Below are 22,181 nucleotides of genomic sequence, written 5' to 3'. Positions count from 1 at the left end.
TAGGTTTCTTGTTTTTCTGACACAGAGAGAGAGAGAGAGAGAGAGAGAGAGAGAAAGTGAGTTAACATAAACCAAAACCAAAAACATTTAGTCCCAAAAATCAAGTAAGCAAATTTAAAGTAACCTGAGGAAACCAAACCTAACCTAATCTGAAATGCATGTACACAAATTAAAACTGACCAAACAACTTGAAAACTAGCCTAAAACCACTATAACCACTTGAAATAAACCACAGTTTCCTCATCCCAGATCCCTTTCTACTTGAAGTTGTGCTTCAATTGAAATTATCGTTAATTAAACATCTAAAAAAGGCCACTTCCACATCTCTTCGTATGTAACAAATCATGACACAATTGAATATTTTAGTTCATTGCAACACTTGAAATAGGTCACGACCTCTTCACTGAAAATCGCCTCCTATTTAACAAGTCATGCATCAAGTGAAACTGTAGTTAATCAAAGCACTTGAAATAGACCACGACCTCGCCGTTGCAAATCCCTGCGTCAACTGAAACTGTCGTTAATTAGAATACTTCAAAAAACTTCAGCGCCTCTGCTCTGAGTTGCGTGGCCTTGGCTCCGCAATCGATCGCCGCCGCTGCGTTGTGTACTCTTCATTATTTACACAACACTTGGTTCGCGGTAATTGGGCGTGCTGTATCTTAATCTGTCATGGAAGATGGTTGCACAAGTGTCGATAAATTTGACAGTAACTATCGTGCATATCGATTGTCCCGCACGTAGATCTCCATGGTCTGCCATCTCTTGGACAGCGGTTGCATTGCTGGTGGCCGAACTGCCAGGCGCGGATCGATATCTTCCGGTTTTCAACACAGGAACGCTTGGTGTCTCCTCGACTCAGTTGCCCCGTGACTTCGTCCCGCCTGCAACCCGCATCACATCTCTTGCGTCAGTCGAAAGAGGAGACTATTTTGTAAGACGTTCTAAGGAGCATTGTCGGACGGCGTTCTGCGTCTGTTGACCATCATAAGACATGGTAAGTCTAATTTTAAATTTATATAGAAGATGATATATATAATTTGAAGTTTTATGTTATTTTATTTCTTTATAATGTTATGAAAAATAGTATGTGAATTCAATTATTAATATATTTTTTATACTTTATGCAAACTATTACAATTTTAGTGTAGTCATTGTTTGTTGATTTAAAGAAGTAAAAACAAACCAGTCCGGTACATTTACAGGCTAGATATTAAAATAAATTAATATCAGGCTAGTACCTTAATTTATTCTTGAAAATACTATCGTTTATTCTTCCATTATTTCAGTTAATTTCTTAAGAAAATTTTCAGTTTCTAGCAAGGCCAAACACTTTCTAAATGCATCTGTATTAATGAAGAACAATTTTAAATACCGCCTACTTACGAGTATAAAAATTTTCAGATTATATAAAATTATATAACAATAACTCGGATTAAACTAGCACTAGATATAAAATTTAAGTTTATTTCAAATCGTGCATATTAAATTAAATGTATTATATAAATTACCTATCTCTCTTAAGTACGGTAATTTCGTAATGCCAATTAAAGGACACAATATTCTGCTGGGATTGCTGCTGTTCAGTCAACTGTCCGGAGACAGTTATAGGACAGTATTAGAGTTTTCTGCAGTCACGTGTAGATGTTCTGTGTTTTTCAGACATTACAAAGCTGTGTATGCAACAGTTTCAATTACAAGGCTTTTCTGTCCCTCAGAAAGTACAATGTATAATATACCGAGTGTGAAAATGTTACGCCCGATTTTTTAATATAAAAAGTATTATTTGTTTCAACATTATGGTTACCTGAAACGAACCATAAATTTAAGACACAGTAATTCTACCCACACTCAACAACACCTTCACAATATAATAATAATAATAATAATAATAATAATAATAATAATAATAATAGACTAATAATAATAATTAAAATTATAATTCAAATATGTCTCAGTGAAACGTACAGCAGAGTTCGTATAGGTCAGTTTCTGTCACATGCGTTTCCAATTTACTGTGGGCTAAAGCAAGGAGATGCACTATCACCTTTACTTCTTAACTTTGCTCTAGAGTATGCCATTAGGAAAGTCCAGGATAACAGAGAGGGTTTGGAATTGAACGGGTTACATCAGCTGCCTGTTTATGCGGATGACGTGAATATGTTAGGAGAAAATCCACAAACGATTAGGGAAAACACGGGAATTTTACTGGAAGCAAGTAAAGAGATAGGTTTGGAAGTAAATCCCGAAAAGACAAAGTATATGATTATGTCTCGTGACGAGAATATTGTAAGAAATGGAACTATACAAATTGGAAAATTATCTTTTGAAGAGGTTGAGAAGTTCAAATATCTTGGAGCAACAGTAACAAATATAAATGATACTCGGGAGGAAATTAAACACAATAAATATGGGAAATGCCTGTTATTATTCGGTTGAGAAGCTTTTATCATCCAGTCTGCTGTCAAAAAATCTGAAAGTTAGAATTTATAAAACAGTTATATTACCGGTTGTTCTTTATGGTTGTAAAACTTGGACTCTCACTTTGAGAGACGAACATAGGTTAAGGGTGTTTGAGAATAAGGTGCTTAGGAAAATATTTGGGGCTAAGAAGGTTGAAGTTACAGGAGAATGGAGAAAGTTACACAACACAACTGCACGCATTGTATTCTTCACCTGACATAATAAGGAACATTAAATCCAAACGTTTGAGATGGGCAAGGCATGTAGCACGTATGGGCGAATCCAGAAATGCATATAGAATGTTAGTTGGGAGACCGGAGGGAAAAAGACCTTTAGAGAGGCCGAGACGTAGATGGGAGGATAATATTAAAATGGATTTGAGGGAGGTGGGATATGATGATAGATACTGGATTAATCTTGCTCAGGATAGGGACCAATGGCGGGCTTATGCGAGGGCGGCAATGAACCTCCGGGTTCCTTAAAAGCCAGTAAGTAAATAATAATAATAATAATAATAATAATAATAATAATAATAATAATAATACACGTGTTATGCTTGTATGAATAGAAATCGGAAGTAACTTTGTACACATCCGATATTATAAGTTGTTTCTTATCCAAGTTATTCAAAATACTCGTGCATGAAAATGAGGTATTACAAAACATTGAGGAAATTAAATTTGAAGAATTAGAAAATATTACAATAATTTATAGGCCTATCACTTATCTGTTTATTGTATGATTTAATTCCTTCCTTGTTTAAATAATACACGATATGTTTCTGAACAGTTCATGCATAAAATATCCTATATGTATCACTTATGTACACTGTATGTCCATATAAAGGCGTATGAATTATCGACTATATTTTTTTTATGAATTTTATACAGAGTGATTCAGTAGGAGCATGTAAAAATTAAACAGGAACTAATGATATGCTCTGAGAACATTTTGAGGTAGGTAACTTCGGGTCTACGAAGTCATATTAAGGGGTTAGGTACAGCTTACAGCAGTAACATTTTGGAAATATTCAACATTTTTTTCCTCCATTACTGTATCTTGTACAATAATGAAAATTGGTTTGTGTACAACACTGTCCTTCTGCTATATGAAATAATATATATATTTTTACGATTAAAAAAATTTACATTTTTTTTTTTCAAAATTCATTTCACTGTGCAGTGATGAAGCGTTTCCCACATAACTAAAAAACTATCCAACATTCTGTGATGAAATTTTTTGTGTGTATTTATGTATGTCATATCTACAATATAAAGAAAAAGAATATTCATTAGGGAATGTAGTTAAAAGAGCATGATATTGTAAACATGAGTTTCAGCAATAAAATAAAAGAGAGAGAATATGAAAAAGTTAACAAGTTTATGAGTTATGAGGGAAACACTCCATCACTGCACAGTAAACTGACAACATTTTAAATTTTGAGAGAAAAGTAAGCCTATATAAATAATTTCTTTAAATCGTAAAAGTATTTTTTTCATATAGCAGAAGGACAGTATTTTTCACATTCCAATTTTCACTATTTTATAAGATACAGTAATGGAGGAAAAAAATGTTAAATATTTCCAAAACCTAACCCCTTAAGAAGATAGGAGCTTAAACATGTCAATCGATATCGCTTAATGTTTTATATATTATCTACATTTATTCTTTATATGTATTTATATTTTTAATTATGTTCATATCATTTAAAATCTGAGTTTTTTATTGGATTATTTTACGACGCTGTGTCAACATCTAGGTTATTTAGCGCCTGAATGAAATGAAGGTGATAATGCCGGTGAAATGAGTTCGGGGTCCAGCACCGAAAGTTACCCAGCATTTTCTCATATTGGGTTGAGGGAAAACCCCGGAAAAAACCTCAACCAGGTAATTTGCCCCGACCGGGATTCGAACCCGGGCCACCTGTTTCGCGGCCAGACGCGCTGACCGTTACTTCACAGTGTGGACAAAATCTGAGTTAACAACGTTCCATTTTGTACCTCACAACAGGTTCTACAAATTAATGACATCAACATTTAGTATTGACATTTAATATTTACATTTATTATTTTCAGGTAGGCAATCCATTATGTTTTGTTTGTTGACCTCTCGTCCACAAGGTGGTTCTGTCTATCGTATTTACTTTGTCATGGTAAATGAGTCAACAACAGACCATTTTTCATAAAATTCGAAGTTAAACATGGTACGTAGAGTACATTGTTTCTTTTTAATTGGTTTATTTTACGATGCTTTATCAACTGCGATGGTTATCTAGCATCAGAGTGGGCTGAAGGTGATAATACCAGCGAAATGAGTCCGGCGCCAAAAGTTACTCAGCATTTCGTCGTTTTTATGAAACTTCCTATGTGACAATACAGAGCACAATTTTTCAGGAGGTAGAAAAAATTAATTAAACATCAATAGTAATGATGGAGAAAAGACATTACATACCGATATATTGATATTGCAATATATTGCAAACCTAATTTCGATAAACGATATATATTGCAGAAAATATATCGATATACCGAACGATTATCGATATATCGCTATTCCGTAAGCAAATTGCATTTTTCAGGTGTACATTTACTGTATTATAATAAAATTACTTAAATTTTAATATTCCTTTTTACCATTGAAGTTAACATCATAACAGTCAAAAGCATAAAAGTAAAATTGTAACAATACATTTTCAATACCATATGATGTAGGTCCTAACCTAAATAAAAATTATGGTGGAGGCAAGGGAGCTTAAATGATATAGTGGGAAAGAGTTAAGTGAACTGTACATGGTTGAGTATTTGATATTGGAGCACGATTCATTTATTCTAATTTTATATAGGATTCAACCCAGGACACAGATATAATGCTTTTCTCTACCTAACAACGTAATCATTTTTAAATGTAAGTAAACAGAACTTGTAATTATTTTTAAATGTAAGTAAACATTACTTAGAATGTTACAAGTTTTAACAAACTTCACACTTGATTTGATACAATCCTTCTATAGTAAGTTCCCATTGCAAGTTATTGTTACACTCCAACATTACAAACAACAATGGTGATGATTAGGCCTATAGGGATAGAATTTTTATGGACTAAAGATGTAAGAAAACAGAATGTTAGCACTACGTTATGCACAGAAATCCTAGCTGTAAACAAATGTTAAATCGGTATTAAATCCTTGTTCTCTTTCCATTTCAGAATATAGAAATAAAAGTTTTAATACCCGTTTTGAGGTCAGACGGTTCCCTTTCAGGGTGGGAGTTGCTTCTGTCTTGGAGAACATTAATAACAATATTAAAACAGTAGTAGATAAACCTCCCGTCTGTCTCACGTTCGCACACGCTGCATTTTGAATTTATTGCTGCATATTAAACAGTTTGAATTCGAATTCCAGTCCAGCCAATTAGAACAAGGCATTGAGTGAGTTTGCACAATTATGTAACTGTCCACCTTCAGTAGCGCCATCTCTCGGGAATTATCGGAGTTGTCAAGTGTGGATTTTGTTGTTGTTCATAATGATGATAATTCCACAAAAAGAAAGTCGATAAATTTATGAGAAAACCGATATATTATATGATATATTGAATCAAAATTTCGATATCGATATATCGCTATATCGAAACGAATATATCGGTATTTCGTAAAAACCGATATAGGCCTATCGTTCCCATCTCTAATCAATAGGCCTATACTGATCCTCGATAATGTCATTGATGTCCATTACAATGACCAACGTTTTCTAACGAATTATCTATTATTTTTATGTAGTACTATTGATATTTACTTTTTCTTTCCTCCTGAAAAAAAAAATTACTCTGTACTGTCACATAGGAGGTTTCATAAAATCAACGACGATTTTCTCTTAATGTCTTGAGGGAAAACCCCGGGAAAAATTTCAACCAGGTACTTTTCCCAATCAGAATTTGAACCGGGCACGCTCGTTTCACGGCCAGACATGCTAACTCTTACTCCAGAACAATGGACAGTACGTTGTTAATTCATGTTTGTAAATTATATGAAAATAATTAAAAAGTATATAAAGAAGAACTCTTTTTATACAGCTTAATTCTGATCAGTGTAATATGTTACTAGTCAGTGATGTATGCAATGGAGAGGAAAAGGAACTAGCCACCTCACCTATTATCTCCTGCCTTAGTTATCTCATAAGTTATGACTTATTGGTGTCATCTATGACGTTCCATATGAGGTTCCAACCTGTCTTCAAACAGTTGACTACGGAACAACAAATAAAAAATGTAAATTAATGCAAATAACACTTGTAAGTAAAGGAATAAATGCAAATAATAAATGTAGAAAATATGGAAATCAGCGATTGCGATAGACATGTTTAAGCTCATATCTTCTTAATCTGGCTTCGCAGACCCCAAGTTCCATATCTTAAAATGCTCTAGTTTAATTTTTTGCTCGATTTTAAAGAATTAGTCTGTACGTAAATAGTTAAAATAAAGAAAGTAAACAACAACAACAAATAGTACCAATACATTCTTACACAGAGATGTGTCTATGCTGTGCCGAACAGACACGATTTGACACTTAAAAAAGTCGCGAGTTCTTCACAGAACCATTATACGTATTGTTATACACGAAATTAAACAATTTAGACGCATTAATAATATGTGGCCTTTACAATATGTAAAATTTGTATAATATTATAGTGTTATTTTTGGTAGATCGCTAAACACCTACTTAAATTATACAGGGACATCATTTTATTTTTACTTCAATTTTTATTGTACCTGAGTTTTTTAATGTACTTCACTCCCACCCCTTCTACTAAGGAAGTTCCAACTCCACACAGAACCAAGACCGCAGATAGTAAGCAGTACTGAGTTACTGAGTATAGTACGTTCCAGAAATATGTTCGCGTTTTCCAGTGACGAAAGAGCTTTCAATATTGAATCATATTTTCGCACAGGTACTGTCCGTTTACCTACGTCGCATCCCGATTTCCCCCACCTGCTTCTGCTCGCCCCTCTGTAAAAGCTGGGCTTCTTAGCTCTTTTCTGAAAACATTAATTTCTCTTAGGAATTGGACATTTACGTAATATTATACAGCTGTTTAATTTAACTTAAATAAAAGGGCCTCGTTAAGTAATTAACTGTCACGTGATTTCCTCCCTTTCTACAATCCTGCGGCATAACCACTTGGACGGACAGTAGATAGCATGTCTGAGTAATTTTATATTTTCGGGTCGGGCAGAAGTGAAGATTGAATTCACAGTACGTAGAGTAGGTATAGAATTATTTCAATATGAGTTACTAGTACGAAGGACGAAACTGGCAATTGGAATTAGATGCAATAGTCTATAGTGCGATAATATGCACAAAAGAACTGAAGCCTGTATCGAAATGAACGGCCACCATTTTCAAAATTGTGTTTAAATATTCATATTATGATTATTTTTCAATTTAACTTCTTTCTCTATATTGTACGCTAATGTGCTGTAGACAGTATAATATACACTGCATAATGAATACGTTCGCATGGATAACTCACTTCTTGAGTAAAAACACTTATTCTTAATACAGTACTGTACTTTGATTAAACAAAAACCTAATGAAAATTATCAAACTCAAAATCGCGATATTTCCTAGTTTACATAAATGGATGAACTACTTTTCTTCCATCCTATACCTAGTAGAGTGATTTGTGTTTTACGCCAGTATCATCGAACTCCAGTCTTGGAGGGGGGAGCAAGCGGTGTTTCCGGTTCTATAAAGGTATAGACAGGTTAATGTTAAAAATGTTAGTAAAAATTAAAAATGATGTCCCTGTACCTTTAGTTAATTTCCCCTAATGTAAGATAAGAAAAGCAACGTACTTGCAATAAAATCCATAATTTCAACGCAGCTATGCCATATAGTTCTTATACGAGCTTATTCAAAAGATTGTGATCAAACAGAAGGAGCTTATAGGTGTCGAAATATAACATTTTTCGAATAGGAATCTGTAGTCTCAAAAGTAATCCTCAGTCCGTGTAATCCCGTAATGTCAGCCACTACAATGCGGATGTAATGATACTTTGCGCCTTACCTCCTACCACCAAGTTTGAATGGGGAGATTTACACAATTTTCCACAACAAGCTGTTCCAGACGAATTATCGTGCGTCAGCACATGTGGATGCAACAGAGCTAGGAACCAACAAACTTTATTCTTACTGCACCAGACTTTCTAAATCTCTAATACAGGCCTGCACAAGGTTTCCGCTTTCCGAGCCGGCTCACAGCTCATGAGCGGAATGCAGATATTAGCTGCGCTCTGCATAAGGGAGGACTGGAAGAAGGGGTGATCTCGTACAAAATATACACAAAAGGAAGTACTATTACGAGTGCTTATGAAATGAATTCCCGTTCAGTGTTTGCAAAACTATCTTGGACTATTATTAATTAATAAAGAAATATTTATTCTACAGAAATAATAGAAATTCTATAGCTACTTAAATGTACCGGGACATCACTTTATTTTTACTTGCATTTTTATTGTACCTGCGTTTCTGAATGTACTTGACTCTCACCCTTCACTAATGTCCTTGCTCACGTCAGCCACACAAACTTACGGCCACTGTTGCACTCGAAGTCTGCTAGCAGTGAAGTAAACACTGCAGTGTATAGTGTGTTTCAGAAATATGGTTGTGTTTTCTATAAAAAAAGAGCGGTGTGTACAGGTACGGTGTGTAGCATGACTGAGTAACTTCACCTGTGTGGACAGAGCTGAAGTGAAGAGTAGAGTTACCGAAAGTACGGTAATATGCTGAATAAAGTAGCCATTATATATTGAATACAACCGCCTGAAGAGTTGAGTTTGAGAAAAAAGAACTGTTACTACTCTACTGTATTTTGATAAAATATTGTAAAATTAATGATCAAACCGAAATTCTTAATACCGTATTTCCCTGTAACATAAATGGATACACTACTTTTCTCTCCTCCTATAGCTAGTAAAATGATTTGTTTACATATTGCACTAGTAACATCAAATTCCTGTAATGGAAGGGGGTAACAGTGTTTCCGAGTATAGCCAGGTTAATGTTAAAAATGTTGCTAAAAATAAAGTGATGTCTCTGTACAATATAATTTTGTTATATTTTTATTTATCAGTACATCAAAACGAGGTTTTATGCTGTTGGCAGCTGAAAGGAACAGTAGCCTACTGATCATAATGAAACATCAGTTACAGATGAATAATTTCAAGGGAAATTATTCATATCTGCTTTACAGGGAGCTTTACCTGAAAGACTAGATTTGCATCAGTTACAGATATTCGATGTCTGCCTTTATTAAAGATGATTATAGAAAACAGTTGCTCACAAATATAATGTTGAGCCAAACATAGCAATCATTTTCATAGCCAGTCTGTGTAGTCGTGGATATTATTGCTAATGTTTAATCTTGTAAAACTCAACCAAGCTAGTAGTACTATTCAAACGATCTTTAGCCCTTAGGTCACATTGAAGATCAATAAGTTCGAGCTGTAAATCGTTAAATGTTAAATGTTATGTTCCGTCTTTTAGATTCCTCCATACTGTACTGTAGCAGTAGGTAAGCAACGTGAAACAGTTACTGAGAATAGGCCTACACACTGCACTCCACTAGATAGCTGAGTGGTTGTTTCCCTCTGCTCTACCTATAGCAAGTCTATGTCATTCTTACGTATCTTCCACTCCGTTTCCGCGAGCGGTAAACACGGCTCTCCCGCTCCGAAGGAGCGCGAGCGCTCGTTGACCGCTGTTTGTGCAGGTATACTCTAATATCTCGGGCGTTGGATGGGAAGAGAAGATCCGATTGAATGGCCAGCCCGCTCCCCTGATCTAACGCCTCTTGATTACTTATTTTGGAGGCACATCAAAAACCTCGTTTACGAGAGGGTACAAAACTCAGAAACACATTTAGCCAGGATATTTGCAGCATCTAATGTGGTTTGGAAGATATCTGGGATATTTGTAAGAGAGCGCCAGAGTTTCCTTCGACGATGCAACGCCTGCACTGATTGTGATGATTTTCAGTTCCAATATCTTTTAGTGTAATGCAAAATTAATCGTCAAGTTAATGTAATTTTTGCCTACTTACAATTTGCACAAATTACTATTCGTATTACGTCTTGGTATGTTGTTCATCATGTAGTTCGCGACATTCGCAGACTTATACTGACTGATGATTACTTCCTAGACCATGAGTTTCTATTGTAAAATTGTTATATTTCAACCCCACTGACTGCTCCTTCAGTTTGAGCACAAACTTCGGAATCATCTTGAATATGATTACGATAGTAGAGTTCGATTTCACGATACGAGATGACTTATGTTCTCTCTCTATATTATTATTTAACGCAACAAATCGTGACTTATTCTAGAAAGAGAGCTCATAATAACACTCTGTTTCTCTATCAGGTTTATTTTGATTCTTTACGGCACGTCTCATTGGTTTATACCTTCGTTTTCCAGTGTGCTGGAAGTCTCACACCTAATGTATACATATGACGTTATTTTAAGTGAGAAACTGTTCTAATATTCTGTCTCTATGTAAAATTTCAGTACGGCTTCGTGAACTATGCCCTTGAACTTCTAGTGGTGAAGACGTTTGGAGAAGAAACGTGGGAGAAAATTAAGTAAGTTGAAGGTTACATGATACAAGAATACTCGAAAACACCGATCATCAGCACAGAGCACCCGGGGCTAGCGTCCCTTACCCGCGGAGAACACACTGCACTATGGTGCATTCGTAGCTGCTAGCGGGTATGCTCTCTACCTCGTCCTACTGCACGACGGGGCACACGGGACGGCTCCGCTTACCCTTTACCCACTTCAGCGAATGCTGACGACCACTGCTCTAAAGCCTTTCAATTACATGCAATGCGCCTCGCCACTATGTAATTTGCAACACCGCACATAATGCCGAAAATGAAAATTATAAATTTTTGGCACTGCACGCAGGTATCAAGAGAACCACCTTTAATCTATACGAGTAAATTCATGTTTAACAACGTTCTATAAGATGTGAAATTTTTTATTATAGGATATAGCTTAATTTTCGTAAAGTTTAACAAACGATGGAAGCCACCGGCGTAGCTAAGGCGCTTGCCTGAAGTTGCGTTCGGGCGCGGGTTCGATTCCCGCTTGGGCTGATTACATGGTTGGGTTTTTTCCGAGGTTTTCCCCAACCGTAAGGCAAATGCCAGGTAATCTATGACGAATCCTCTGCCTCATCTCGCCAAATACCATCTCACGATCACCAATCCCATCGACGCTAAATAACCTTGCAGTTGATACAGCGTTGTTAAATAACCAAGTAAAAAAAAAAACAAACGATGTATATAGTTTAATATTCGTAAAGTTTAACATACGATGATGTCACAACATAGCCGAATAACCCAATACAAGTTTAATAAAAGTATTTAAAAACCAATAATTACACACAATTTCACGATGCCATTTTCACAATTATTCCATTCTGGAATAGAACCTATCCGCTCTTATTTAAAATAGGGTATCAACACAAGCACATAGGTGAAATTTAGGTATCCCCAAAGGGGAGAGAGGAAGCACTTGAATCATTGAATTCACGGTATTCACCTTCACGCCACTCATATCCTTTCAACTGACACACTAACTCTGTCACATACGTCGGCCTCATGTCACCGAGATATCCCCTCAACTAACCCACTATCCTTGTCACATACCTCGACCTCATGTCACTCAGATATCCCATCAACTAATCCTGAAATAATACCAACAAAAATGAATAACTTAAAGCATCCCCAAAATCCCCAACCCGAAGCACTACGGCAGGTTTATCATCATACGATAACTTAGAATTGGAATCCGATGTCAAATCAGAAAGAGAATGTTCAGTCCTTCGCTTCACTCCACTTGGACCAGCAACGAAATCCATTGTCAACCAAATCAACATTAATAGAAGTGATTACAAATTGAACAAATAATATAATAGAATAACTTAGTCATCATCCAAATACCTGCTTTACCGGTACCCGATATCATTCAAACTTGATGAATACCACTCTAGAACATATATACCCAGATAGCTCGGCCTTATAGGCTTTGGTGGTAACAACTTTAGTCAGATTTGCTACGCTGCCATCTATCTAGTTACATAAGGAGTCACGTCATGATTCCCATTTGAATTGCATTAGCGACTGTACTACCATCTCGTGTTCGTTTACGGAGGACGGGTGGCGATCCTAGCGATTGTTCTCTTCAAAGTGCTGCTGAATTTAACATAGATAATGAGCTATCTGTTACATATATGATCTAGGATACCACGTACCAACATAACCACCGGAATCCATAGTCACCTATACAGTTCTACGCAAACATAAAAAATTAATTACACTAACCGATGATGTCAATCTTATGACATCACCAATTCTCCAATCTAGCAAACATAAATTCTCATGCACACACTACAGATATCTTATAGTTTTTTTTTAGTTGGTTATTTAACGACGCTGTATCAACCACTAGGATATTTAGCGTCGATGAGATTGGTGATAGCGAGATGATATTTGGCGAGATGAGGCCGAGGATTCGCCGTAGTTTAACTTGCATTCACATTACGGTTGGGGAAAACCTCGGAAAAAACCCCAACCAGGTAATCAGCCCAAGAGGGGATCGAACCCGCGCCCGAGCGAAACTTCGGATCGGCAGGATAGCGCCTTAGCCGACTGAGCCACGCCGGTGGCTATCTTATAGTAATATAGACTCTAAGACGGGAAAGTTTCTTAAGAAAATTAATGTCCCATAATCTGTTAAGAGCACTGTGTACTAGACATCCAAGAGGAATTGATAAAATTTCTAAAAGACATATCGTTTCCTCTATCCCAATTTCCCACCCATTTACATCACTGATGTCATCGTACAATTAACATACCTCAGCAATTCGTCTCTCCTGTATATGGTTCAGGCCCTAGATTTTCCAAGCCAGATATCACAAATTAATGGAACTAATCTATATCGTACTGTATGTCTTCCTATAACCTCTCCAGTTGACGGTACGAAAATTCAAACGCATCAAAATAATCACTTTCGCTGGATCGAACTTTCTGTTTTTATATCATGTTTTAAAGATTTTCAAACTCTTCAAATAATTTAAGTAAAACTACTGAATCATGAGTGACTTCTACCTCAACGCAAAGCAACAGTGATACCGCTAATAACCATAAAGGTGAAACTTTGGTATCTTCCCACATTACACAATTCCTCGGCCTCATATCACTTAAATAATCCCCTCAACTAACTACTAACCTTGTCACATATCTCGGCTTAATGCCACTTAGCTATCCCTTCATTTAACCCATCTAAACCATAAAGAAACTTAATTCAGATATCAATCCCGTGTGTGGTGTGGGGCGATATTGAAAATTGGCCTCTTTATTGAAAGTCGTCCACTTCATCAAATACGGAAAATTAAGATAGCCTACCTGGATTTCCTCTGCCAACTTGCTGTTTTTAAATTACTACACGAAATACTACTGTTCTTTGGATCCTACACAGGTAATAAACCGTTCAAAACACACCGATTTACACCACGATCTCTGTAGTTAACAGCATAACATACACACTTCACAAAATTCATCATAAACTACACTCTACAATATCATATGATTCCCACCCTACTACCGGTGTAGAATGACATGACAGAACAGGTCCCGCCACCATACGATACATTCTTAAAACACGTTCCGCTATAAATTACGCAGCATATCTATGTTACAGTCAGAACACGAAATCCGTCAAAACCCGAAATTTCTAAAAAAAAAAAAAAAAAAAAATCTAGTTCTGACAACGTTCTTTAGGAAATTCTAGTTTTCTCTTACGTAATTCAGTTACATCTAGAAATAACTGTGGCTCTTTAGGAAATTCTAGTTTCGGCCGATATAGGCCTAATTAAGTTAGATCTAGAAATAACTGATTGTTATTAGTAAAAACCTGTTGTGACGATTACAGAACGTGAAATCCGACAAAACCGGAAGAAATTCTAGTTTTCACTTGTGTAATTCAATCACATCTAGAAATAACGTATTACTAAAAAGACTATGGGAAATTGGTACTCGCACATGAACATTATTATTACTATTGTCATTGTTATTGAAACACAAAAGAGTTTTATTACACAAATAATTATGTTATGGGATACTTAAACATTACTATTTTTGTTGTTCAATTAGCTATGAATATTATGTTACAGAACTCAATATTATTACTTTTTGTCTCACAAATCACTTGTTGCGACAAGGGATGCTGTTGCGGAGAACTTTTTCTTCACATAGAAGCACCACTTCAAAACTCTTTTTTTTTTTTTTTTTTTTTTTTTTTTTTTTTTTTTTTTTTTTTTTTTTTGCAACGAACGAACCCTTGTCCACTTCTGATGACTTATTTTTTTGCTGAAGTCTTCAGCAACATTTTAATATCTGGCACCTGTTCTCGTGTCAAGAAAATTTGAGGACATACATCAAATTCGGATCTGATACTATCAGTTCTTAACCCATTTGATCCCAAGACACTTTCAATGATTGGAATATAAATATTTCAGAATTGATATTAACCCATTTATGCCCAAATTATTTTTATTAAAAATGGTGTTTCTTATATATTCCTACTTATTGACACATAAGAAACAAAATAAGATGATTATTGGTCCTCTCAAATCATTTACGCCGTAAATAATGCATGTTCCCATTTGGGAACAGTGGGAGTAAAGGGGTTAAAATTCAGTGAACCTACCTCCAATATAGTTTGTTCAAAAGTCTAGCCTGGTTCCAATTCTGTACAAGTCATTTCTCTCAAGCACGACCCCTAAGAGGTTTCGGAAGTTGGCCTTTACCCTTTCGATATTCGGAATGCGTATTACTCGTATGATGTTACCTCATACCAACTCCAGGACGCGTTGCATCTTGAAATCGTTACAACGGGTTTTTACTAATAACAATCAGTTATTTCTAGATCTAACTTAATTATGTTAGTCAAGACCAGAATTTCCTAAAGAGTCATAGTTATTTCTAGATGTAACGGAATTACCTAAGTGAAATCTAGTATTTCCTAAAAGCTTTGTGAGAACTAGAATCTCCTAGAAATTTCGGGTTTTGACGGATTTTGCGTTCTGACTGTAGCATCTATATCAAGAAATTTCAAAGTAGGAGAAGGCAGTGGAAGTCTCGAAACGACACGTTCCAGAAAATTACAGACAATTATTGGAGATTTCCTTATTCTGCGTCCTCACATGAACTGGGGCGTAACAGCGTAAATTAATATATAAATGGTTCCACACGTCGAAAATTAAAGAAAATCACGTTGAAAAAAATTCCTGCCATATATTTCATCTTAATAAGAAAACGTGTCACATAATTTTATTCTAGTGTCCTTGGTCTTTGAGGGAAAAAAATGAAAACTGTAAGATTTAGTAATTTCACCTGTGCGTTCCCTTAAGATACCTAGGAGTACATTCAAACAATTACTATTGTGCATTTTAATTTTAAATAATGCAAAACTAGGTTCGTTTCAAAAATTATATTATGTTTCCTCCGTAACATGAATTTTCATCTACATATTTCATTACATAAATATCACAAAAAGTTATGTTGGCACAATAAAAATTAAATACATACTATGAGTAACTTATATTGATGTAGGGATATTTTATTAAAAGCTGTATTAAAGTGAAGATGAAGACGGAGTCATTAAGAGCCAAATCTTAGTAATTTTTAAATGAGAGGGGCAACGAAAATCAAATAAGTCTAGGAAAATTTGTACTAAAGATTTTCCACAAAATAAAGACAACCTGAAACTGGAGTACTAGGGTGCTATTCATAGACATTTCGCTAGCCCGCGCTACGAGCGTGCTAAACAGGATTCATATCATATCGTTAACACTGGTTTATGAATACGCTGATCATCCACCGAATGCCCGCGCTAACAATGTCTATGAATAGGGCCTCTACTGTTTAACCATGCTTTGCCGTGTATTTGATTTTCTATGTGTTATTATTGGTCACATAAAAATATATATTGGTTTGTTCAGAATTTCTTTCTGTAAATCTTGTCCAAATTCTTTCCAAAAATTTTCCTAATTCTAAATAGCATTATTGATTTGATTCATAGTTTTCTGCCCAAGGGCAGGTTTTTCATGCTGCAAACCCAGCATTCTCCAATCTTCCCTATTTTCCGCCTACCTCTTATACCTCGAATTTATGAAAAGAAAACAGTATATGGAATAAAACATTAAAACTTTCATTCCAGTATTGATTATATTTCTATAACCCGTCTGACGAAACATTGCAGTTTTCAGATGAGGGCGCTCGTGTGTCGTGAATGTGATCCTCTCAGTCTCGATGCGTGGCGAGTCAGCTGGAGAAATGTTGGTACAGTCTGACAATAAAAACATCAACAGCTGTTATGAACATATCAAATACAATTACCAATACCATAGTTGAATTTACTTTTTCTGTCATGTACGGTATATAAACGTACTTTATTCCAGAAGTACATGTATGCCCGTGGCAGAGGTCTCAATTTCATCTGCACCATCAGTTGAACTGCCTTCGTCTGCTGTATCTGTGCTGCTACCTGATCATAATCCATCTCATCTTCATCACTGCTAATAATGCCTATGTTTATTACTACCCCTTCTACTTCCTCTTCCATTAACGCGTTACGAAGCCAATATTCGTCCTCGATATGTTTACCAGGTTGGCAGCATTTCATCCAGACTTCTTTGCTGATTTCGCTTATTGATTGTGCGGTCATTTGTTTCAAAACTGACAGCCTCCAGAATGTATAATTTCAGTCATTAAACTGTATCTTTTTCTTAACAGCATTCAGAAGCTTGCATAGGGTCGGAATTTCTTTTCTCTTCTCATAAAACTCCAAAAGAGTTCTGCGGATGACACAGTTTTTTCAAAATCATCATGTACAATTTTCTTTGGATGTGGGCGGCTTTCACCAGGAGTTGGAAATTTTCCTCCAATGCGCTTTGAGTCCTCATCTCCTTAGCTATAGTATGTATTGTTCTTTCACTCTACCCCACCGCCGTTGCTGTTCGTTAATAGAATGATCAGACCTTTCTTTTTCTCTTCTTTACATAATTTTAGCACACTGTATATAATATTTCTGCTTTGCGAGAGTAAGACTTCGAGTGACGACTGTCTCGGCGGAGTTCCCATTCGCTCTTGTGTGCACACACACACTTCCGATACCGACTAGCAGACTGAACGAACTGAACTGAGGCATTTCTTTTCTGCAGCGCTGTGCATAGTACGTCAGAACAGGGTGACGTAATGCAGTATCGATCGCATGTTTATGTCCAAGCTTACTCTACCTGCCGTCTGCAATGATTCTTCAGACGGGTTATACATATTATTTTTGTTTCCATAGCTGTCAATTTATATACTGTTTACAAGTCTGATTCCCCTATTATATTGATGATATTTATGTAAAATGGTTTATCCCACAAAGACAATTTTTTCACGAACAACAAAAAATTAAATGTTAATACAGTACTGTTAGTTACCTTATATGAAAGAACGTAAACATAATTATCAAGAAACATGTCTTCAAGTTTTGTAATTAAATATTTAGCTAATTACAGCAAAAAAGTCACGTTTAAAAAAATAAGAGTTAAACCATTTTACCTAAACACCATCGATTTATTAAAAAGGGAATAGAATGATACATTTATACTGAACGTATAATTACCCGTACACAAAATTTGATTACTATACATTTTGCAACTAAGAAGAGACCTTGAATTTAACTTGAAATATGTAAATAAAATAAAAATAATACTTTCGACATGATAAGACTATTCAAGAATGTAAATCAATAATCACACACTTCACTTCTAGAAAATAAATTAATTTATATTTTTACAGAAAAGATGCCGAAGTTAGCATGGAAGGACAGTTTTTGGTGCGTCAAATTTACGAAGATGAAATAACTTATAATCTCATTCACGCAGCTGTAGACGTGTTACGTAAGTCCACATCTAAATCGTGATTAGCACTGTCTGTTTGGGTGTTTTAACATCAACAATTTATTGTTTTTTTATCACATAAATGCTTAGAAAATTTTACTTTTTTTTTTTTTCAGAAATTCCAGCAAATGCCATCTTAGAACTCTTCGGAAAAACTTTTTTCGAGTTTTGTCAAGATTCTGGCTATGATAAAATACTTCAGGTCTTAGGAGCAACACCCAGAGACTTCCTGCAGGTAAGTTAAACTTTCAAGTAATAGATACTGTTTAAAAAATGGCAGGATAACTTTAAATCCCATTGAGTGTGTGATTATGTCTTCAGTTTTTAGTTACTATTTTATTAATGTTATATTAATCGTACATTTGATTTGAATGAAAGTATTATAAGAATTAAATGATAATAATATCATAACCTTTGTAGATTATGTATTGATTATTATTGTTGACACTATGTTGTAATTGTATAGATTTTATACAGGATGTTAGAGGTATTTGTGCAACTATTTTAGAGATAATCGGGTATACTATATTGAACCACATCATGTAAAAAAAAATTCTCTATCTTCGAAGTTATTTTTAGACATGAAAAAATGCCATGCTTTTAGGTTTGTTGATACTTTCAAGCGATTTACTATCTCTATGATCGCCTCAAAATCTCAAAACCTTATTCCTTTGCTGGGTCGTGCCAGAGAATCAGTCCTATTTCGAGGCTTATTGCAGGGATTCGTAACAAGCTGTTTTTTTTGCGGTGATGGGTTGTTAGCCCATGGGAATGGCATATCACAAATAGGAGATTACTTGTTGTATTATGGGGAAGGAAACAATAATCACCAATTAGGAACAGGATTCTTTGTTCATAAAAGAATAAAATCAGCAGTAAAAAAGGTCGAATTTATCAGTGACAGGTTATCATATTTAGTACTTAAAGGTAGATGGTGCGACATCATAGTTATAAATGCTCACGCATCTACAGAAGAGAAAGACGACCATATAAAGTATATATTCCCAAGAAACTAGTTCGATTAATTAAAATGTGTCTCAGTGAAACATACAGCAGAGTCCGTATAGGTCAGTTTCTATCTGATCCTTTTCCAATTCACTGCGGGCTAAAGCAGGGAGATGCACTATCACCTTTACTTTTTAACTTCGCTTTAGAATATGCCATTAGGAAAGCTCAGGATAACAGGCAGGACTTGGAACTGAACGGGTTACATCAGCTTCTTGTCTATGCGGATGACGTGAATATGCTAGGAGAAAATACACAAACGATTAGGGAAAACACGGAAACTTTACTGGAAGCAAGTAAAGCGATCGGTTTGGAAGTAAATCCCGAAAAGACAAAGTATATGATTATGTCTCGTGACCAGAATATTGTACGAAATGGAAATATAAAAATTGGAGATTTATCCTTCGAAGGGGTGGAAAAATTCAAATATCTTGGAGCATCAGTAACAAATATAAATGACACTCGGGAGGAAATTAAACGCAGAATAAATATGGGGAATGCGTGTTATTATTCGGTTGAGAAGCTTTTATCATCTAGTCTGCTGTCAAAAAAAACCTGAAAGTTAGAATTTATGAAACAGTTATATTACCGGTTGTTCTGTATGGTTGTGAAACTTGAACTCTCACTCTGAGAGAGGAACATAGGTTAAGGGTGTTTGAGAATAAGGTGCTTAGGAAAATATTTGGGGCTAAGCGGGATGAAGTTACAGGAGAATGGAGAAAGTTACACAACGCAGAACTGCACGCATTGCATTCTTCACCTCTCATAATTAGGAACATTAAATCCAGAAGTTCTGAGATGGGCAGGGCATGTAGCACGTATGGGCGAATCCAGAAATGCATATAGAGTGTTAGTTGGGAGACCGGAGGGAAAAAGACCTTTGGGGAGGCCGAGACGTAGACGGGAGGATAATATGAAAATGGATTTGAGGGAGGTGGGATATGATGATAGAGACTGAATTAATCTTGCACAGGATAGGGACCGATGGCGGGCTTATGTGAGGGCGGCAATGAACCTTCGGGTTCCTTAAAAGCCATTTGTAAGTAAGTAAGTAAGTAAGTATGATCTCCTCACTATTTGCGCGAAGGTCTAGGCTTACCTTGAAGATCTTTGTACTGTAACATTAACTAAATATTTTAACGTGTATCAAAAGCTAATATTTTCTTATGTGTTTACCGTTTTATCACGACCTTAGAATCTGGATGCTCTTCACGACCACCTGGGAACTCTGTATCCAGGGATGAGAGCCCCTTCGTTCCGGTGTACGGAGAGGCCGGAGGATGGCGCCCTGGTCCTGCATTACTACTCTGACCGACCTGGACTAGAGCACATCGTCATCGGCATTGTGAAGGTATGGATGGCACGAAACTCAAGGGCATGAAATTTCAGGTTCTTATACAGAGTAACCCAAAAAATGTATACACTGTCTGATCATCAACAACTTTGCAACAAATTGAGATAAAAAGTATCATTTTCGGGGAAATTGTAGCTTAATGTTGTTAGCTGGCAGTGACCAGATGAGCGCGGGTGTGGTGTGAAAACAAAATGGTGGATGCCAGGTTATCGTTCGAACAACGGAAGGCCATTTTGAAGTGTTTTTTTTTTTTAAGTTTGAAAACATTAGGGAGGTACGGCGACACGTCTAACAATTGCGCGTATTCAGAACAATTTTCAAACAATGCCAGTGATACTGTTAATAATGTGCAGCGAGCAGGACGACCCCAGGCAGCGCCCCAACTTCGGCGTCAAGTGCATGATCTTCGAACTGGACGCTTGCCAAGGCATTGGAAAGGTGTGTCTGGTGTACCTTCACAAGAGCGAGTGCGAATACGATCTAAAACGAGAGGACCCCAAGATCTGGCTGCTGGACAGAAGTTTAGAGTGGCACTACCTGGCTGCAGACTTCACGCAGTACTTCCGCATGATGCTGGTACACCAGGGTCTCCCCCAGTGGCAGTTCAAATTCACGCCCATGGACCATTATTATGAAATTAGTTTACAATGTTATACTTATCGCATGAGCTAATATATGAAGAAACAGTAAAATAAAAACTGTTAAGAACTTATAATGTGCATAAAGCGTTATAAATAACACTCAACTTATTTATATTTTTATCGTTCTTTAGCGATATAAATAATATCCAAGTTACCATTTATATTCTGTTATCGTTCTTTAGCGATATAAATAATATAAATTTAATGTTAGATTTGGAAAAATACAGTTGCATAATACTAGTGTTAGTGTTTTCTTCTTATATTATTAGTTACTTTATACTATTTTGTGACACAATAAAATGAAAAGAACCGACGAGGATTTCAGCCGGAAACATTGACATCTGAATTCAGACGTTCTTCCAACCGAACCACGGGGGCACAAGTGAAGAAGCATAATAATAATAATATGCGGAAAAATTGGCCTAAACCCCCACCAAGACGTCCTGATGATTTGTGGAAGCTCGTCCAGGACATATCTACTCGACTGCAAAATGTGATCGAGGTTGGAGGAAGATGGACTAAATATTGAATCGTGCCGTTTGGTTTGTTTGTTTTGTTTTTTTTTTTATTTTTAATTGTTTGAATTTTCTAAGTCAGACGCCAGATGCTTGTTTTGTTTATGCCATTTATGCCATTTATGCCACGAAAGATATTTTTGTTGAGTATAATTTTCCTTCCTTCCTTTCTTTCTTTCTTTCTTTCTTTCTTT

The 22,181-nt window shown here is 35.9% G+C and overlaps 1 protein-coding gene across 2 annotated transcripts in view; it reads left to right on the top strand.

Annotated features, from left to right (window-relative positions):
- Positions 1-756: 756 nt before the first annotated feature.
- The window catches only part of Gycbeta100B (guanylate cyclase soluble subunit beta-1-like), a 67,130-nt gene continuing 45,705 nt past the window's right edge, over positions 757-22,181 (top strand). Inside the window, exons 1-5 of one of the 2 annotated variants that reach the window (XM_069834126.1) lie at positions 757-997; positions 11,023-11,096; positions 18,372-18,472; positions 18,589-18,707; positions 20,673-20,828. In XM_069834126.1, coding sequence (XP_069690227.1) covers positions 995-997; positions 11,023-11,096; positions 18,372-18,472; positions 18,589-18,707; positions 20,673-20,828 — 453 coding nt within the window. In that variant the 5' untranslated portion in view covers positions 757-994. The remainder of the gene's footprint in view (positions 998-11,022; positions 11,097-18,371; positions 18,473-18,588; positions 18,708-20,672; positions 20,829-22,181) is intronic. The other variant, XM_069834127.1, reaches the window with a different exon arrangement.

Source organism: Periplaneta americana, chromosome 8 (assembly GCF_040183065.1).
Source record: "Periplaneta americana isolate PAMFEO1 chromosome 8, P.americana_PAMFEO1_priV1, whole genome shotgun sequence".
Lineage (NCBI taxonomy): Eukaryota > Metazoa > Arthropoda > Insecta > Blattodea > Blattidae > Periplaneta > Periplaneta americana.
This window is presented reverse-complemented; position numbering and strand designations above follow the sequence as displayed.